Here is an 18,799-nt window from a genome sequence, read left to right as displayed (position 1 = left end):
AATTTAATATGATAAAAATAAATATATTTTTAGTATTTTTTGAGATAGTTAAACAATGTTAATAACTTTAATGTAATATATTATATATAGAACATAAACGTATGCAGAATGTTCGTGGCCGCCTTTTCTCTGTTTTGCATGTTGTTGCATTATGACATATTATGGTGCTCTTTATTAATATTTTATGAGATGTTATGTTATTTTTTATCTTCATTTCTACTTTTTAATGAGAGCACTGGGTTTTACTGTCAAGAGAGAGTGGGGCGATCATGTTTCAGCCTCAGTGTTTTTGTTATGCCAAATGTTGTACAGAGGAAAATAGGCTTAAGGAAAACTGGTAAAACTGTTTTAGGTTGTTTTTCTGTTGAATTTGGTTGGAATAAAGATAAAAAAAAACTATCATGCTTTACTTAATCAAATTTGATTGTTATAGTCTTACAATTTTAATTCATAATTCATAAAATGATATATAAAATAGAAAATATTTTTTTTATATTATATATCAAAACCACCCCAGATTGGCTATGATTATATAAATATAATAGAACAAAAAATATTCATCTCAAAGATATACCATTCATCAATGATTTTTTTATTGTAGAAATTTGCTTTACACATCATGGTTAATTTTTATTATTTTATTTTGAAAATTTGCTTTATTTTTCATATCTACATACATTAATAAACTTTATGTAGTTATGACGAAGCAAATTTCGAAAATAAAATAAAAATTAGCTATGATGTTTAAAACAAACTTCTACAATAAAAAGTCTTATCAATGGTCTATCGGTCTATCTAAATCGAGCTTTGATATGGATGTTATTTTATTCTATTAAATTTATATAGTATGTAATAATTCTGAGAATATTATGAACTATGTAATGAATATTGAATATTTTTGTGTCGCCGCTGTTTAATTATTCAACTAGTCAAGTTACATGATCATAATTTGAAATTCATATATTACTGACAAATTTATGATGTATAAATAAACATTATTTTGGTTGAAAGTTTTTTATCTATTAATATTAAATATAATAACGTAATTCTATTAGTCTATTAGACGGTTTGAAATGGCGGGCTACGGTTGTTGTGTGCAACACGACTATTAAAGAACCGGTTTTCTTAATTGAGCGTTTCAATATTTAAGACATATCTGAACAAGTTTCACTGGAGCACGCTGTAGAAGAATTATATCATATCGGCGATAGAAATAATGTTCAAATTCGAAGAATACATTTCTATATCATATCTGTGTATCTATAATATACACATACATATGATGCGGAAATCTGTACAATGCAGTAGGAAATTCTTGGAAGCATCCCTCGGTACGAATTTAGGAAGTTGAGCAGTAAGGACAGTGAAAGTCAAGAGACGGTTCTCTCTTTTCTAAATCTTGTTTTACTTATTGTATACGCAATTACTTTTCAATAACATTTAATTGAGGAGAAATATATACCAAGTTGTTTATATATAAAAGTAATAAAATATTTATATAGTTTTTATATTTGTATAGGATATGCACATGTAATTTGCAATAGATAGGAATATAGCGATAGTCATTTTGTTGCTCTTTCTACGTAAACGAAATATTCGTTCATAATTAATCATTTCCAATCGTGCAATTATAAAACGCAATCAATGATTTTGTTATTTATTAAAAAATGATTTTTTCGTCGTGAAGCCCTGATCGCGCTATCGATCCGCCAGCGGGGCGCCCGAGCGTGGTGCCGTCTCTTTCCCTCTCGCGATTCAAATTGAATCGATCGTCGTTAAACCTTCTTTTGCATCACGGCATCTCTCTTTCTCCCACCCGCTAAAGGCAGAACCATTGCACCTTTCGACGTCACGCACTCACACACCGATGCAGCCATTTTGAATTGACATCGTTGTGAAGTTAGTTCCGTGCGGGCACTTGGCACTTAAACAGCTCGGCCGCGTTGCGACGTTTTTTTCATTACGAAATACAGGTGTTTTTTGTGAGTGTCGAAGTGTTATTGATTGAAAATGGTGAATTTGTAAGTGATACATTGTTAATTAAGTGATATGCTTACACCTGTGGGAAGTCTAGAACGGGGTCTTCAAGGGCCACCGTTTAACACGGAAGAAAGCGCGGAACCCAATCAGCAGACGACGATGTTATATCAAACAGCTGCCAATGGTGCCGTAATCTTGTCTTCAGGTCTAGCCACAAAACACGATAGGGATAACTTCACGAACAGGTGCACATCCACAATGATTTCTTTAATTTGTTTTCTATTGATATACAAATGACAAGATTAAAATACTTCAACAACATTGATATTGTCGAGTTAAAAAAAAATTAGTAGTTAAGAAATGTTCGATTATTAATTGTAAGATAATAATAATAATAATGGGTAGTACTACCCTAAGGCAGGTCTGTGAGTTGATTTAAACTCAAACTCGATTAGGGAATAAGTGTATTGTGTGAGAGTTTTTCCCATTTCCATTTCATACCGCAGTGCCCGAGATGGACTAATTTTCAATTGGAAACATATTTTGATCTATATTTTCAATTGAAAATCGACATCACGCAATGTCAGATTGTAAGATATTCTAAATATTTTCATTTTATAAAAAATACTTTTCCTAAATTATGGAATGTCTTATATCATTCATAATCTATAAAATCCTAAAAAGTTTTCCGAGATGTCTAAAACATAGATAAACAAATATAAACTTATTTAACAGAAAATATTGCAATTAATTAATTAATCAGAATTACGAACACTCTTTTGTTCACCGCGCTACTAAGCTTTCTTGTTCTTAAAACTTAAAAGCTCCTTTAAAATTTGTTTATTTATATACTTGGATATAAATACAACTTAATCAGGTTGTAAAAATCCTCGGCTTATATAAATTTTCAAATTAATGATTGTAATCATCAGCTTGAGTAATTTTTTTAGATTTTTTTGATTTTTAAAGATATTCTGAAAGTCTTCTTTGCAAGAAATATCAAATGGAAAAAGTAATATATTTACATTCATATCCGTATCATACATTTTTAAAAAAATGACATTTTAGTTAATTTTATTTATGAGTTGTATATTATTATATTTACCTTCTTCTATTATCTAATACATTTATGAAAAATGTTTGTATTTGAATTAATTTATTATTTTACTGAAAATCTATCAAATATAAAACATATGCACAATTTTAATCTCTAACCACTAATCGTAATTTTTTATTCATTTATTCATAAACAGTAATCACAAAAATAATAATCGTCATTAGCATATTAATACCATTATTGCTATTGCTAATATTTAATATAAAGAATTATTGCATTATTAATGCATATTTTGTGTTATACAATTTACTTTTAACACAATTTTAAATAATTTATTTTTAGTTGAAACATTCCAAATAAACATCATACGGCATTTATTTTAATGTTTAGTAATAATTTAATTGATTTCCAATAAAAATATAATTTTGACTTATTTTAGACTCTCTATTAAACAGCATATTAATTTTATGTATCAAACGTGAAGAGATATGAAACTCATAATAAGAAACTAAATATTAATATTTTATGACCCTATGTATTTTATATACTATTATAAAATAAGAAACTATTATAACTTACTCTGTACCTCGAGTTCTTTCGGCCAATATTTTAAATTTTCACATAATAAATTTGCAATATTGTAAATGAAAACTGCTCTTCGTATACCAGCTTCAGAAATATGATATAATTGATTTATTTAATATATTAAATTTAATATTAAATGCAAAAGTAGCAATTACAAACTACCCTCTATAGGGGTATTATACTTCTAGTTCTTTCGCCAAATATTTTCCATTTTTAAAGTTAGGTACATAACATATCATATATGCTTGAGAATTTTAATATAATAGATTCATTTTTCTTATTTTAATCTATTTGGACACTTATAAATATACATGCTAGTCATTTACATAGTTTACATAAAATTCTAATTTCACAATTTCACACAAATCTGTATATCATTCTATAGTGTTTAATATTTAAAAATATATTAAATGGTTTAACTTTGTATAATTTATACAATAAATGAAGATACTATTTAATTTATATATTATATTTATTCATTTTATATATTTTATTGTTTTATATTAAATATGTCTTGATATATTTGTCGAGTATCTATTCATCAATAACAACAATATATTCTTTTTTATAACAATATTTACAATTGTTCGTAAAGATATTTAGTAAATATAAGGGCATAATATTAATAACATTTTATGGAAGTAACCAGTGCTACTTCATTTCTCCAGTTTTCAAACTTTTCCCTTGGAGTTTGTCGTGGACCCTCTTGCCTCTATTCATGTAATATGATGATATGACTGAACTAATGTTTATTATTAAATATTTAAAGTAAAAATACATGTTACCTTTATACCTTTATCAATTGATTTTGAAATAATAACAAAAATAAAGTAAGGGAAAATTTAATATTTTATTATCAACATTTGGCAACAATTTTGTAAGGTTATGGCTATGATGTCCAGTCTACATCATTTTTTTATTAGGAAATCATAACAATAAGGCTAAACATCCTTTCAGTTTATTTCACAATTATTAAATCTAGAGAATGGAGAAATACTATAACAATCACAAAAAGCACAAAGAATATTTCCAAGTCTTTCAATAGTAAGCAAATAGTCTTTACAAGCTCAACCATAATGGGACCACAAATCGAATGCATACTTATACTTATACATTTTTATAAAATAGAACAATATGTTTTATTAACTTCCCGTAGGGTAAGTTATTGTAATGGGCCGAAAATCGAAATTGAAAATTTTTACATTTCTCGACGTTTTGAAGGTTTCTGAACATTTTACTGGCATACCTCAGAAAAAATGGATGTGTGTGTGTGTGTATGTATGGATACAAATTTCCACTCACGTTTTCGGGCGCACGGATCAACTGATTTGAATGGTTCAAGAAACATTCGATTCCTATTGATAGGGAGATGAGCTGATTAGTTTTTGTCAAAGGCAGGTCCAGCAGTTGCGGAGATAATAAGCAAAGAGTGCAGAAAATAGAAATCGAGTTTTTGAGAGAACGAAGCATCCTATTTGAAGGTTCTAAAAAACAATTAGTAATGATTGAGAGAAGTGTTTATCAGATTTTGGCAAAGGCAGGCCCGGCCATTTCAAAGATACGAAGCTAAATATGTAAAAAATGGCAGTTTTTGAGAGAACTAAGCGCCCGATTTAAATGATTCAAAGAACTTTCTGCTTGTCTTAACAAAATAATTGATTTTGGAAAAAAAAAATTTTTTGTTTCAACTTTTTTTTTCAAAAAAATTTTTTTTTTTGTATATCGAAAATAATTCAGATTCTATTTTTAATTCTTACTATAGTTCTAATATACTTTAAACAAATAATTTCAACTTTGCAATTTAGTTTATATAATTCTTATAAATATTAGAAAATGTTACAATATTAATAATAATCTATTTGAAAACATTCAGTATTCCTTGAACATTTCGTTACGGTACGAGAAGTTCCAGCAATTTGCCTTAAGGCACGATGCCATACACCTCACTAGTTTTTTTTAATATTAATCATCTGCCCACACAATACATCAATTCCCTGAGATGTCTCCGTTTTAGCCTGTTTTGAACTATGTTTGCCTACTTGTAGTAGTTCTCTGGCAAAGTTGTTGGTATGATTGATAAATGTAATTCAAAATGCAATAAATTAAGGTTGTATTTTATATGACAATTATAGATCTTTCGCTTGGATTTTTTCGCCAATGTTTAACTTATCCTTATCCCCGCCTTATCCGCCACTGCTTGTTGTTCTGAAAGCAAACAATACGAATCGAACGCATGCGCTTTCCCATCCATGTTTCATTTCGTATACAAATACCAATACAAAAGCATCATCTAGAGCTGTTAACATCGTTCTCGCCGTTCTCGCATTTCTAACAATGATGTGACCACAGTGCGATTCAAGTCACGCGTTGTTCAAAACCACCAATCGAAATAAAAAATAGTTAGTTTTTAGAATAACAAAACACACGTTTTAACGGGGTGGCCTCTTAATAAATCAAATCAGTGTTTACGAATATGGTGTTTTGTAGCGCCTTTACACGCCCGAGTGCAGGAAATAAAGAACCACCTGATCAGGAAGCGAATAAGGACAAAACGACTATTAAAAGAAGGTACGTCCATATGCGCCAATTGTTCTACATTCGTATAATAATTTATGTTGCATTTGGAATATGTTGACTGATTATTCATATATTCAGCCCTACAATTTTTCCCGATTGTTTTGGTCAGAAAATCCAATTTGCTAACTTTATGTTTTTTAAACGTATCAAGTCATTCTGAATCGTTTGACACCAAAATTGGAAAAATGTATGTGTGTGTTTGTATGCGAGCAGATTTTTTACCTTTCTTCGATGTTTTTTTTAGAAACGATTTCCTTTATTTTACCTTCTCGAAAAAGAAGTTTGTTTTCATAAAAAAATCCGATTTGCTAATTTTATGTTTTCTCGACGTTTCGACAAATTTGGAAAATACCTACTGTATCTCAAACAGACAATTATTCTTAATAAAAGTAAATTCTTAATTTTTCTATAATAAACTTACATTGTAACTTGAAAAGTGCAAAACCCTAAATCCACGTTTTCGTAAAAAAGTCTGAACCGATTTTAAAAATTCAGAAACTGTTCTAGAAATATTATTTAGGAATCGTGCTGATTAATTTTTGGTAAAGATCAGCCGGGCCGTTTCTTCATAATTAATCGTTGATTTTTTTCTTAATTATTCTATACTTTGTATGGCTAATTCCTGATCTTATTGAATAAACTAATATATTACAGGCCTCAAGAAATTTATTTATATAAATTAATAAAGGTTGGGATGAATTATGAGCGTGTTTGGTTTTCAACAATGTATAATTTTTAAATCATTTGTCAAAAATAACATGTTTGTAAAATTTGTACAAAATTGAAGAATCTGCAATATTTTCTCACATTATAATATCTCTACCGCAACTCTGAATACTTAATAAAAACTCATAAATCAATATATTGATTTTTTTTACACATGTCGCGGGAAGTTTATGCAAATATCATCGAGGCAAAATGCCACTTACACCTATTTATTCATTTATTTTTTTCCATGCAAATTACAATACCATCGAATCTATTTATTATCTTTGGCGAAGTATGTTTATCAGTTGAAACAGATATATCTGTATGTTATGTCTTTATCTGTATGTTATCTCTCGGTTTTTTGCACGTCTGCTTGCTGAGCTGAGCCCACATTTATGAAAAATTCGAAAAACAATTCATAACGGTATAAAGTTGGCAAGGTGGCCGATGTGGCCGATGTGTATAACAAATAGATTCGGCAAGACGGACGGGCGTACCTGTCCGACTAGGGCAAGGTGCCGGAGAGCTGCTCGATCGCGCACAAATGACGCGCGGACTACGTCTGTGTGCCGATACAACACACCTGTGGTAATAGATAAAGGATTGTTGAATCGATGTTGAAGTCGGATGAAAAATTTAAACTTACTAAATACAAAAACAAAATCAACGACCGCCCAAATGAATTAATACTTGGGAAGCTAATTTGTCAGACTAAAACGAATACTAGCCGCAGACTTCATCTAGTTATCATTATATTTATTTATTAACTTCCCGTAGGGTAAGTTATTGAAATGGGCCGAAAATCGAAATTGAAAATTTTTACATTTCTCGACGTTTTGAAGGTTTCTGAACATTTTACTGGCATACCTCAGAAAAAATGGATGTGTGTGTGTGTGTATGTATGGATACAAATTTCCACTCACGTTTTCGGGCGCACGGATCAACTGATTTGAATGGTTCAAGAAACATTCGATTCCTATTGATAGGGAGATGAGCTGATTAGTTTTTGTCAAAGGCAGGTCCAGCAGTTGCGGAGATAATAAGCAAAGAGTGCAGAAAATAGAAATCGAGTTTTTGAGAGAACGAAGCATCCTATTTGAAGGTTCTAAAAAACAATTAGTAATGATTGAGAGAAGTGTTTATCAGATTTTGGCAAAGGCAGGCCCGGCCATTTCAAAGATACGAAGCTAAATATGTAAAAAATGGCAGTTTTTGAGAGAACTAAGCGCCCGATTTAAATGATTCAAAGAACTTTCTGCTTGTCTTAACAAAATAATTGATTTTGGAAAAAAAAATTTTTGTTCCAACTTTTTTTTTCATTTTTTTTTATCAAAAATTTTTTTTTTTTGCATATTGAAAATAATTCAGATTTTATTTTTAATTCTGATTATAGTTCAAATATACTTTACAAATAATTTCAACTTTGCAATTCAGTTTATATAATTCTTATAAATATTAGACAATGTTACAATATTTATAATAATCTATTTGAAAACATTCAGTATTCCTCGAACATTTTTTTACGGTACGGAAAGTTCCAGCAATTTGCCTTAAGGCACGATGCCACCCACCCCACTAGTTTATTTATAGATTGTTATTACTATTTGTATTGGTATTCGTCGTATAAAACAGTTGAAAATTTTATATAAATAGCAGAATATTCTTATTGATTAAATCTATTTTTTACCCTAAAAATTACTGAATGTTGTCCGGCATTGCTGCACCAATAAAAAGTCAGCCCTATTAGATTAATTCTAATAACAAAAAAATCATCAAATATGGATGGATTAACCATTGGGTTTCCATCTAAAAATACGAAGAAAGAAGTTTCAGCCCAACAGCTCATAGGACGTAAGGTTCTGATTGCTGTTAAAAATATAATAAAAAAAATGTATAATAATTGTAGATTAAAAAAAAATTCTGCAAAGCCTAAATAGAACTTGTTAATGAGATTTAAATCTATACAAAGTACATACCCTTAGTATGACTTATAAATTATGATTAAAGCAATTATTTTATTTATTTATTTAAGATTTAATTTTTATTTAGATACCTGCAAACGAAAACTAAATATTGAAAACATATGCCTTCTGTTATCTATTTGGTGTTTGCACTATGCTGCGGCATCTTGTTCTGATCTTCTATTGTATCCGATAAATTCCATATCGGATATATGTATAATTAACACTATATATACTATTAATAATAAAAACAATGATTTTTCATTCAGATATCCGCTATTAACGAGAATTAAAAGTTTAAACCATCTGTTTCAGTTACCTTTTTGTTTTCTGCACACTTGTAAGTTGCTGCATGTTATGATTTCCTAGTAAAATGGTGTGTCCGATTATTTTTACATCTGATATATGTGTTATTACTATTACTACGATTGCAGGTACAAAGTTTTGTGCTTTTGGTCCCTAGCGAGAATGAGAGCGAGTTGTTTTCTCGATGTCAATGCACCCGGCAATCGGCATCTCTTGCACACATCGCCGAGGTACATGAACTTGGGTCATTTCGATGCCTCTGGGACAAATAATCAAACTTGATTTCTAATAACAATAATAATACATCGATTGTTCAAATATTACAAATGCGACAGCGCAGCGGGATGAATTCTTTGAACAAATAAACAATTCAGAAACATGTTTTCGGTTTTGATAATAACAAAAAACATCCAACTAGATTTCGTTGGTTAATGCTGTTGTGCTAGAGTGAAATAGGTCGCTCTCTAACAAATATGCTCATAAAATGAATATTGTAGTAATTTATAATTTTATTGCGAATAATTCGTTTGCGATACGCTATTAAAATTTATTAATATTTTTTTTCTGATATGATCGTTATAAAATATACCTGATCTAATCATTTATTAAAACAAAATGAATATCAAAGTTTCAAGGATTTGTTTGATGTATTGATTGACAAAGACGTTGATTGATATTTCTTCTCTGTTTTGTTTAAGGCAACCCGATGGTTGCCTTTTCATCTATTTTGATGTTAGAATTAGCTTCCGTTAGAAGGAACCCAATGGTTGTCGATAGTATATTTTGATTTGAAAATACATTATCATTAATTAGGGATCGTTCAAGTATTACGTAAGCAGATTTATTACAATTATTTACCCCCCCCCCTCATTCTCCTTGTCAGCAAAAGTAAGCAAAGCTCTTACCCTCTACCCCCATGCTTACGTAAACATTTTGCAATTAATGTAAAAAAATAAAAATACTACCTATGACGTAATCATCATCCAGACTCCCCTGGCCCCCATGTCAACCCAAAATAAGCAAATCAACAATCCCCTCCCGCCCCCCTATAGTGCTTACGTAATACTTGAACGGCCCCTTATCATTATTTTATTTATTTCCTTTATTAATTTTATTATTACTCTTTTTTATTTAAGTTTATGTTATTGTTCATAATTGTTACTAGACGTTAAATTATTTAGCAGTTGTAACAAATATTGTAATTAAAAAACACATTATCATTAAAGTAACCATTTTTTTAAATAAAAAACTAAACATACTCATTTTTGTTTAAATAAATTATTCACAACAAATCTTTATAATCAGATTTACTGACTGACAAGGGGCCGTTCAAGTATTACGTAAGCACTATAGGGGGGCGGGGGGGTTGTTGATTTGCTTATTTTGGGTTGGCATGGGGGGCAGGGGAGTCTGGATGATAATTACGTCATAGGTAGTATTTTTATTTTTTTACATAATTGCAAAATGTTTACGTAAGCATGGGGGTAGGGAGTAAGAGCTTTGCTTACTTTTGCTGACAAGGGGGATGGGGGGGGGTAAATAATTGTAATAAATCTGCTTACGTAATACTAGAACGATCCCCAATGACTATAAAACTTTTTATATTTTTGAGAATTATCAACTTTTTTGTTTGAACAAGCCACAATTGTTGTGAAATTAGTTGCTAAAGTTAATTATGAAAAAAATTGTGTAGAATTTGATACTATGGTTAAAATTGTGCACAATTTTTTTGATAATTAACTTTAGTTTCATTGAACGAATATTATATTTTTTTATTAAATTCATGTTATGTTTTATGCACTGATAAAATCTCTAAAATCTAAAATATCTTGACCATAGGTTCCTAAACTTTTTTGGGTCGTGGGCTCTTTGTGTCATGAACCGATATCGTTTTTTTAAATAAATCTATAGAAATATTCAATATTGTTATTTTCTGGGTCGATTTATAAATATTGTATATGATCTTATTATAAGGAAATATATATTCACCATTGTGATTCACTACCGTGGACCTTCATTTCTATTTTATAGACTCCGAATTTTTTTTTCGCTGACGTGAACCCCTTGAAAGTTGCCATAGACCCCTGGGAGTCCACATGGACCACTTTGGAAATCGCTCTAGTTTCTAGACAGATATGTTATGTATTTTTGAAATATTGTGTGATCGTCAATATTTTTATAACAATTCAATTTAGTCAGGGCGTAGTGTTGAATTATTTTATATTTTCAAACCGTTTGATTCAATTGCGCTAATCATAGTTTTAGAAGCACTGAGGCAATAAATAACGCTAGTACTCTATACACAGCATGCAGTACACATTAACTTGTATGTTGCAAATATCGAAATGAAAGTATGGTAAGCACAAGGCTATCGACGGACCAATTTACACATTGCGTATAGGATTGGATTTAACGGCATATTGATAATAATTCGCATCATTATAAACTAAACATTACTTCATTAGTATTATACATTGATTAGAAAATAACATAAACCTACATTAAAATTATAACATACGGTTATCAAGCAAATATTAGGAAATTATCATTACATAGTTTCAACTCGTATACGATAATGGAGTATATAATTTAAAAAAATATTAAATTATTTACTTTTTTTAAATATTATACTGCTTTTTTAAATATTATTGTATATGAGCACGCCTACTGTAAACTAGGTGAAACTTCCCTGTCATTGATCAGCACGATTCACAACTGATTCTTTTTGAATTATCCAATTCTTTTTGAATTATCAGGATTTTTGGACGAAAACTTTTGCACTCATCTTTTTTGCTAATTGTAAAGAAATGACTGTGCCGATCATCTCGTAAAACTAATCAATGCTAGTCTTTATCGTGTTTCATCAAATGGCTTTTAAATTTTTTAAATCGGTGCTGCCGTTTTTAAGAAATCGACGACTGAAGGACAAATTTTGGCCTGTGTATACTTTTTCCAAATATGGTACCAATGGATTCAGGCTGGCAAGAGACCTCAAAAAGCAAATTGGATTTTCTAACGAAAATAATAAATGGACGTTTATAAATATTTATTTCGGTTAATTTTGATAATAATATTGTATGTGTATTTTTTGGACTAAAAGTGATATATGTACGCTTGTGCGTTAGTTTTCATTTCTTTAATATTACAAGTAAGAACTTGTCACTATCGTATCGGTAACTGGTACACGAATCGCATTCTTTAGTGATTTTCAAGGTGTGTATTTCAGCATATGTATTCATTTCGAGGCGAAATCATTATCTTCGCATAATTTTTGGTTGTAGACGTTCGGAGCCAGTTATGGAGTCAAAGCGAATATTCAATACCATATATTCATAAACCCCAGGTTTGTTGTAAAGGTTACGCAATGGACACGCCGCATACCTGACATCAGAACCGTATTTTGCTGTTGGAAATTATTTATTGGTAGCATATGGTCTATGGAATTTTCAATAAAAACTTGATATTTTACATGAATAGTAATATTAACTTGTTAAGGAACGTGGAATTTGATAAATTACTGTCGAAAAAAGACCAAAGGATAGTGGTTTCAATGCATAAATTGAACAATTGTACAATGATATTTCTAGGATCGAATAAAATTTTTCATGTTTCCTATGTGTACTGAGCGTTTAAGAAGCAACAAAAATTAAGAATTAGATTTTTAATTAAAATTAACAGTTATATCACATATTTAGCCTTTACATTTACACACCATATATTTATAAGATTACTTTAGGCGCCAAGATTTACAAAGCTGCAGGGGTAGATCATTTAATATTTATTTATTTATCTAAATTAATTTATTATCATCTTATCATTCGATTCTAGTATGTTATGCATCCAAGAAGAACTCGGCCAACTCGGACTCAGTACTCAAATGGGTGACATGATGAATCTCAAGCCAGCACCTGGAGTCGTTGTCGAAGTTCCTGGAGGTAACAAAGCTTTGGAAGGCTGCATCGATGCCAGCCCCCAACAGCAGCAATGGGGCCATGGAGGACAACAATCGGGAGCTGCTACTACTACAGCCGCTAACAAACCAGTTGGGTGGATGGATGGACTATTTGGATGCATGAAACCTGTATTTTCACTCATCGGGAAAGCGGCTCCCAGCGAAATAAAATGCAAACCAGGTAAGAGAACAATTCTTTCGATTTCATTTCTGTTTATTATCGAACTCTAGTTATTGTTTATTTTTTATCATATTTTTAATAATCTGCTCTTCAGATGACTGGGAGATACCATTCGAGACGATAAGTGACCTAGAATGGTTAGGTTCGGGCGCTCAAGGCGCCGTATTTTCTGGAAAATTAAATGGCGAAATTGTTGCTGTCAAAAAAGTTCTCAGGAAAAACGAAACTGATATCAGGCATTTACGGAAGTTGGACCACGAGAATGTAATCAAATTCAAGTAAGTGATTTTATTTTTATGCAGAAATCGTAGCATGCATGTTTTTGATATGAAGTAACAGGATTTCAATTCTTTTTTTCTGTGCTTTGTAAACTACTGACGTAAGCTCACATACGTCAGTCTTGTTATCGCATTATAATAATGACTACAATATAAACATGATGCAGGATGAGCGCATTATTGTTTGCGCGAACTGATATTGTTTTCAATTTACGAACATTCGATGTCTGCGATATCATATTTCAACTTATTATCTCGTTAAATAATTACAAGAGAAACAATGGTAGCATTTCGGTCGCTATCTTATAATTTCAGACAATTAATATTGCAAATAAATATTATTTTACACCATTAAATTACGTTAATCATTTTCTTGAAAATTGACTTATATTTACTTTTTTATGATGTTATGATTGTTACATCATATTGATGATTTTTTCTTTTCTTTAGGGGTGTCTGCACACAGGAGCCTTGTTATTGCATAGTTATGGAGTTTTGTCCGTACGGAACCCTTTATAATCATTTGAATGCTGGAGAAGAAGTACCACCGTCTAGGCTGATGGCATGGGCAAAACAGATCGCCTTAGGCATGCAATATTTGCATGCGCATAAAATCATACACCGAGATTTAAAGTCGCCTAATGTACTCATAGGTATATCATAATTTACCATTTAGTACTTATATATTTATTGCGACCTTCATTTGATTTATTTTTGTTATACATAGGTCGGGAAGGAGCAGTTAAAATAAGTGATTTTGGTACATCGCGCGAATGGTGTGATCGTAGCACTCAAATGAGTTTTGCAGGTACGGTTGCTTGGATGGCACCCGAAATGATACGAAATGAACCTTGCAATGAAAAAGTGGATGTTTGGTCATATGGTGTAGTTCTGTGGGAACTACTAACACGGGAACCACCTTATAAAGATGCTGATAGCACTCAGATAATCTACGGCGTTGGCAATGATTCTTTGCGACTTCCTATACCGTCGGCTTGTCCAGAAGGCTTTAAACTCTTGATTGCCCAATGTTGGAGTTCTAAACCACATAATAGACCTTCGTTTAAATTGGTGTTAGGGCATTTGGAGATTGCAAGCGTAGAATTGTTACAACAGCAGTCGGAAGAAGCCTATATTAAAGCTCAGAGAACGTGGAGGAGTGAAGTTCGAGACAAAATGGCAGAATCATCAAGGTAGCATTAAATGCCATTTCAATTCATTTTAATTCAAACACTGAATAATGTATTTAATGAGTCAAATTTATTGTATTTTAGGCAATTATTACGAGCTGTACCGACACAACAGCAACTGGCAAATCAGGAGCAACTAATAGAAATGCGAATGCAAGAACTGCGTCATGCTCGAGACGTAAGAGAGATGTACCAGAGGAAGCTGCGAAGAACCAATGATCTATACATGGAATTGACGGCTGTGCTATTGCAACTGGAACAGAGGGAGCGCATGGTAGCCGAGTATGTATTCAAAAAATTTAACTTATAAGAATAAAAATTATCATTTTTATAAAAAATAATACAAGTACTATAAATGTCAATGTTTCTTAATAAATTGTAGGCGCGAGAAACAGACGTCCGGAAAGCATTCAAATAAAAGGATCGTGAATCCTTTGCGCAAAGCTCAAGACCGCCTATCCCGACGAAGATCGGCCGCTACTCAATCTTCACCTGTGTCTCCTGTGAGCCCAGTTATAACCACAAGCCCTGACGAACCTACGGTGAGTAAAAATATTGATATTATTAAACCTTTTATAGCTGAATTATTTTTTGTATATATATTGCATAAATTGCGTAAGGGACTATGCCGGATAAAATTTGTTGTTATCACAATATTCAAAAAACAGATATATTGAAAGTTTTTCTTTATTATTAAATTATTAAATTATATTTCTTTATTAAATTATTATTAAATTATACACTGTTATGCATAATCAAATACATTCCTGATGATTTCCCAATAGCAATAGTGAAAATAAGCACGTAACTGCAGGAAGATTAGTATAGGTCGCCGTCAAGTCTAGTCACGCGATCCATTCGGTTCTACGGGGTTGCTCATACTACATTATTTTTCACCCTTCTCGGCCACCCTTGCTACTAGTGGCTTTCGCCCAACTTTTTGAACGCGTGGGTTTCACCCTATTGATCTCGCTTCGCGGAAACAGATTCCATTATACCTAAGCCCACACATTGACAAAACGCCGGATTGTTTTTCACGGAATATCGTACTTTGGTTTTCTTGCAAACTTTACCCTTATCGGAATGATTTATGTGGTAATTATGCAATATATTATTTTCTGAAGGTCTTTTGGGTAATTATAGAATTCTTTTTTCATAAATATTATAAATTAGTTGTTACTAACATTTAAGATTCCAATTAACTGATTTTCAAAAATGATCATATGAAAATAGCTCTTTCTTGGCCTTGCTGCATCAATCAAATAGAGACGGAAAATTCGTTGCCTTCCAAAAAGCCACGCAATTAAGAAATATCATTGCAATATGTTATAGATTGTTTAAGTTCTAATTGCAGTGCGAAAGAAAAAAAAAACTTACCTACCTACTAAGTTTAAAAATTGTTTGGATATGATGATTTACATGTTGTATACAAATACATTATTATTATGTTTATGATTTTGAGTTAATCCACAATTGTTAAATTAATTGGCTTATGTTTGAATTGCAGAGCCCGATACGTTCATGTCTCTATGCAGAACTTGATGGTTCTAATCGTCCAAGATCTATAGTTGGTGCACCAGCGCTACCGACAACCAGACAACCTCGAGCTAAACCAGGACACGGATCGAGACATTCCACGAGGCGGCCGAAGCCACCGGATCACTTAGGTATAGTTTGGATTGAAAATTATTTGAATTATTATAGTAATGGACTAGCAGATTATAGTAATAACGATTAAATTTAAAATCGGGTAAATCGTGTAGTAATTAATCTTGAAAACAATATTTCAGATGCAGTGGTCAATACGCGTTTAGTAGATTGCGAGACACAAACAGAAGCCATGGATATTAGTGAAACTGATGTAACTCCTTCGCCATCACAAGACAATAAACTATTTGTTGACAGAGGTGAATATATTGCTAAATATAATAAGTTGCTGTACTTAAGTACGGAATTGTCTTAATTAAGACAATTAAGCACTTGGATATCATGAATAACCTTTCAATTCATTTACTTATTCATAATTGTATATGTATTACAAAAATTGAATATGATTTATTTTTTAGGTGATTATCATAATGGCAACATAGGTATTCATTCTTGTCCTTTGCGGTGCACTGAGCATTCAACTAATACCATGCTACATAATCATGAATATGATTCTTACACAAGTCACCGTGCATCAACTACTCTAGATCGAGTAAATAGTAATGACCCAACTTCTGAATCCATAACTGGAGTTCATGATTTAGAAGCATCAACACATCATCAACCTACTACTTGCAGCAGTGATGATGATCATTTAGAAACATTGGGTAGAAAAGTTAATGAGTTACTTACTGAGAAATGTCTGTACAGAGGAAGCGTTAAAAATGGAAATGATCATGGAACTGAAAGTTGGTCCGATGAGGGAGAGACTTTTAAAGGGCGTGATTTTCCGTTACGAAGACGAAGGTTAGTATATACAGAGTTCAAAAACTGCATATTTATATGATATTATTTTATTATGCTTTTTTATAGCATTGCTCGAAGGCCCATTGGTCCTGGTGTTCGTTCAAGAAGACATAAACAAAACTCAGCGATACCACATTGTTCTCCACAGCAGAATAGAAATCAGAAACAATCTGATGAAGAAGAGGAAGAGACTTCAGAATTCCCATCGAGTCAGGATTCCACTTTGGAAGGACACGCAAAAGTTAGTAAAATGAGCAGAGAAATCCCACTTTCTGATGGCGAATCAGGAGGTTCATGTTCTGGATCTGAGGATCTTCCTAAGATAATACATGCTAATTAAGATATCCATATTTATTTAAGGTTACACAAGTGATTTTATTTTCCAGACATTACTTAGTGTGATTTTAAGTAATTATCTGTCGTACTTACAAAGAAATATTATTAGTACAGATTTCTTTTCCTATTTTTAGAAATAGTACCTGCTTTTTATAGTGCATATGAAATAAAATGAAATTTGCTATTAAGAAATTATTACATATTTTGGAATGAATTAAATTTAAAATGTTTTTATACTTTGACTGCCCTTTTAAATAGCTGTGAATACGATCAAAAGTAACAGAATATTTTTGTGAAATTATTTTAAAAAAATTATTATTTAAGAAAATCTATTATAGGACATGTATTTAATTTTGTAACAAAAGGAGATTTTGGAATCTGTGATGGAAAATTAATTATGCCAGTTTTTCCTTAATACAAATGCATGTTATGCAGTTTAATTCCTGCCCCATACAAAATACATTAGATATCAAAGCATTTGAATTAATAGATGCAGTATTTTATAATTGTGTGGTTTTAAATAATTTGATATGCATAAAACTTAAAATTAATTATGAATGATATATTAATTGATGGCCTAGCACTTCAATTATTCACATAAAATATAATTTTGTGAATGCAACAAAATATTGTGTAATAAAGCCTTATAATAATATATTATAATTTGGCATATCTACCTCCAAAATGTAAGATTTTAATAGGAAGTGTGAAAGCACATGTAGAATTTAAAAACATTCCACAGAGACAATTTATGCAATAAAAATTATTCTAATATTTAGAATAGAGTGTAGAATTTATTGTGCACTATTTGCAATGATATGTGATGTTATATGATGTATTAATAATTAGCATTTTAAAATAATTAAGAATATTTTTTTTTAGTTCCCATAACCATTGATATTATTAGATACTTAAGAGACATGCAATTTGTATATAAGTAATCTATATATTTTATTGCGTCAATGAACTTTATTATTGTATTCTAATAAATTATGAACAAACAGAATTGTTTAGTTTTTATTTCAGTTATATATGTGTAAATATTTAGAGATGTTGAGATATGATTTGAAAAGACCAATGCTATAAACATTATAAATGTTTTATAAAAATAATTGTATTGATACATGAAATAAGATTATATTTAAGAATACATCTGCTACTATTTGAATTTGTTTCAAGCAGTTTTGAAGTATATTTGATATTCATAAAGTAAAGCAATGAATTTTTTTTACTA

General features: G+C 30.9%; 1 protein-coding gene across 2 annotated transcripts; it reads left to right on the top strand.

The window, feature by feature from the left end:
- The first annotated feature begins 1,958 nt into the window (after window positions 1-1,958).
- On the top strand, window positions 1,959-17,697 carry LOC113366627 (mitogen-activated protein kinase kinase kinase 12-like). 2 transcript variants are annotated; one of them, XM_026608263.1, is made up of 11 exons: window positions 1,959-2,225; window positions 13,003-13,307; window positions 13,402-13,585; window positions 14,036-14,238; window positions 14,313-14,778; window positions 14,860-15,057; window positions 15,158-15,317; window positions 16,283-16,442; window positions 16,566-16,682; window positions 16,842-17,229; window positions 17,296-17,697. In XM_026608263.1, exons 1-11 carry the CDS (start codon window positions 2,050-2,052, stop codon window positions 17,567-17,569), a joined length of 2,631 nt encoding a protein of 876 aa, XP_026464048.1. In that variant the 5' UTR covers window positions 1,959-2,049; the 3' UTR covers window positions 17,570-17,697. The 2 variants fall into 2 exon arrangements, with proteins under 2 accessions (XP_026464048.1, XP_026464049.1); XM_026608264.1 differs by lacking the exon at window positions 1,959-2,225 and adding an exon at window positions 5,895-6,190 and having other exon boundaries at window positions 17,296-17,695.
- The last annotated feature ends 1,102 nt before the right edge of the window (window positions 17,698-18,799 follow it).

The sequence above is a fragment of the Ctenocephalides felis genome, unplaced genomic scaffold (assembly GCF_003426905.1).
Source record: "Ctenocephalides felis isolate EL2017-DRISC unplaced genomic scaffold, ASM342690v1 CF-g0.4_SCAFFOLD_01170, whole genome shotgun sequence".
Classification (NCBI taxonomy): domain Eukaryota; kingdom Metazoa; phylum Arthropoda; class Insecta; order Siphonaptera; family Pulicidae; genus Ctenocephalides; species Ctenocephalides felis.
This window is presented reverse-complemented; position numbering and strand designations above follow the sequence as displayed.

What these genes read in the sequence shown, in the direction of transcription:
- LOC113366627 (XM_026608263.1), top strand. Translation starts at nt 2,050, where the DNA reads ATGCTTACACCTGTGGGAAGTCTAGAACGGGGTCTTCAAGGGCCACCG. An exon ending in CAAGCCCTGACGAACCTACG is followed by an intron (nt 15,318 to 16,282) that starts GTGAGTAAAAAT and finishes TTTGAATTGCAG; the next exon opens with AGCCCGATACGTTCATGTCT. An exon ending in TTTCCGTTACGAAGACGAAG is followed by an intron (nt 17,230 to 17,295) that starts GTTAGTATATAC and finishes GCTTTTTTATAG; the next exon opens with CATTGCTCGAAGGCCCATTG.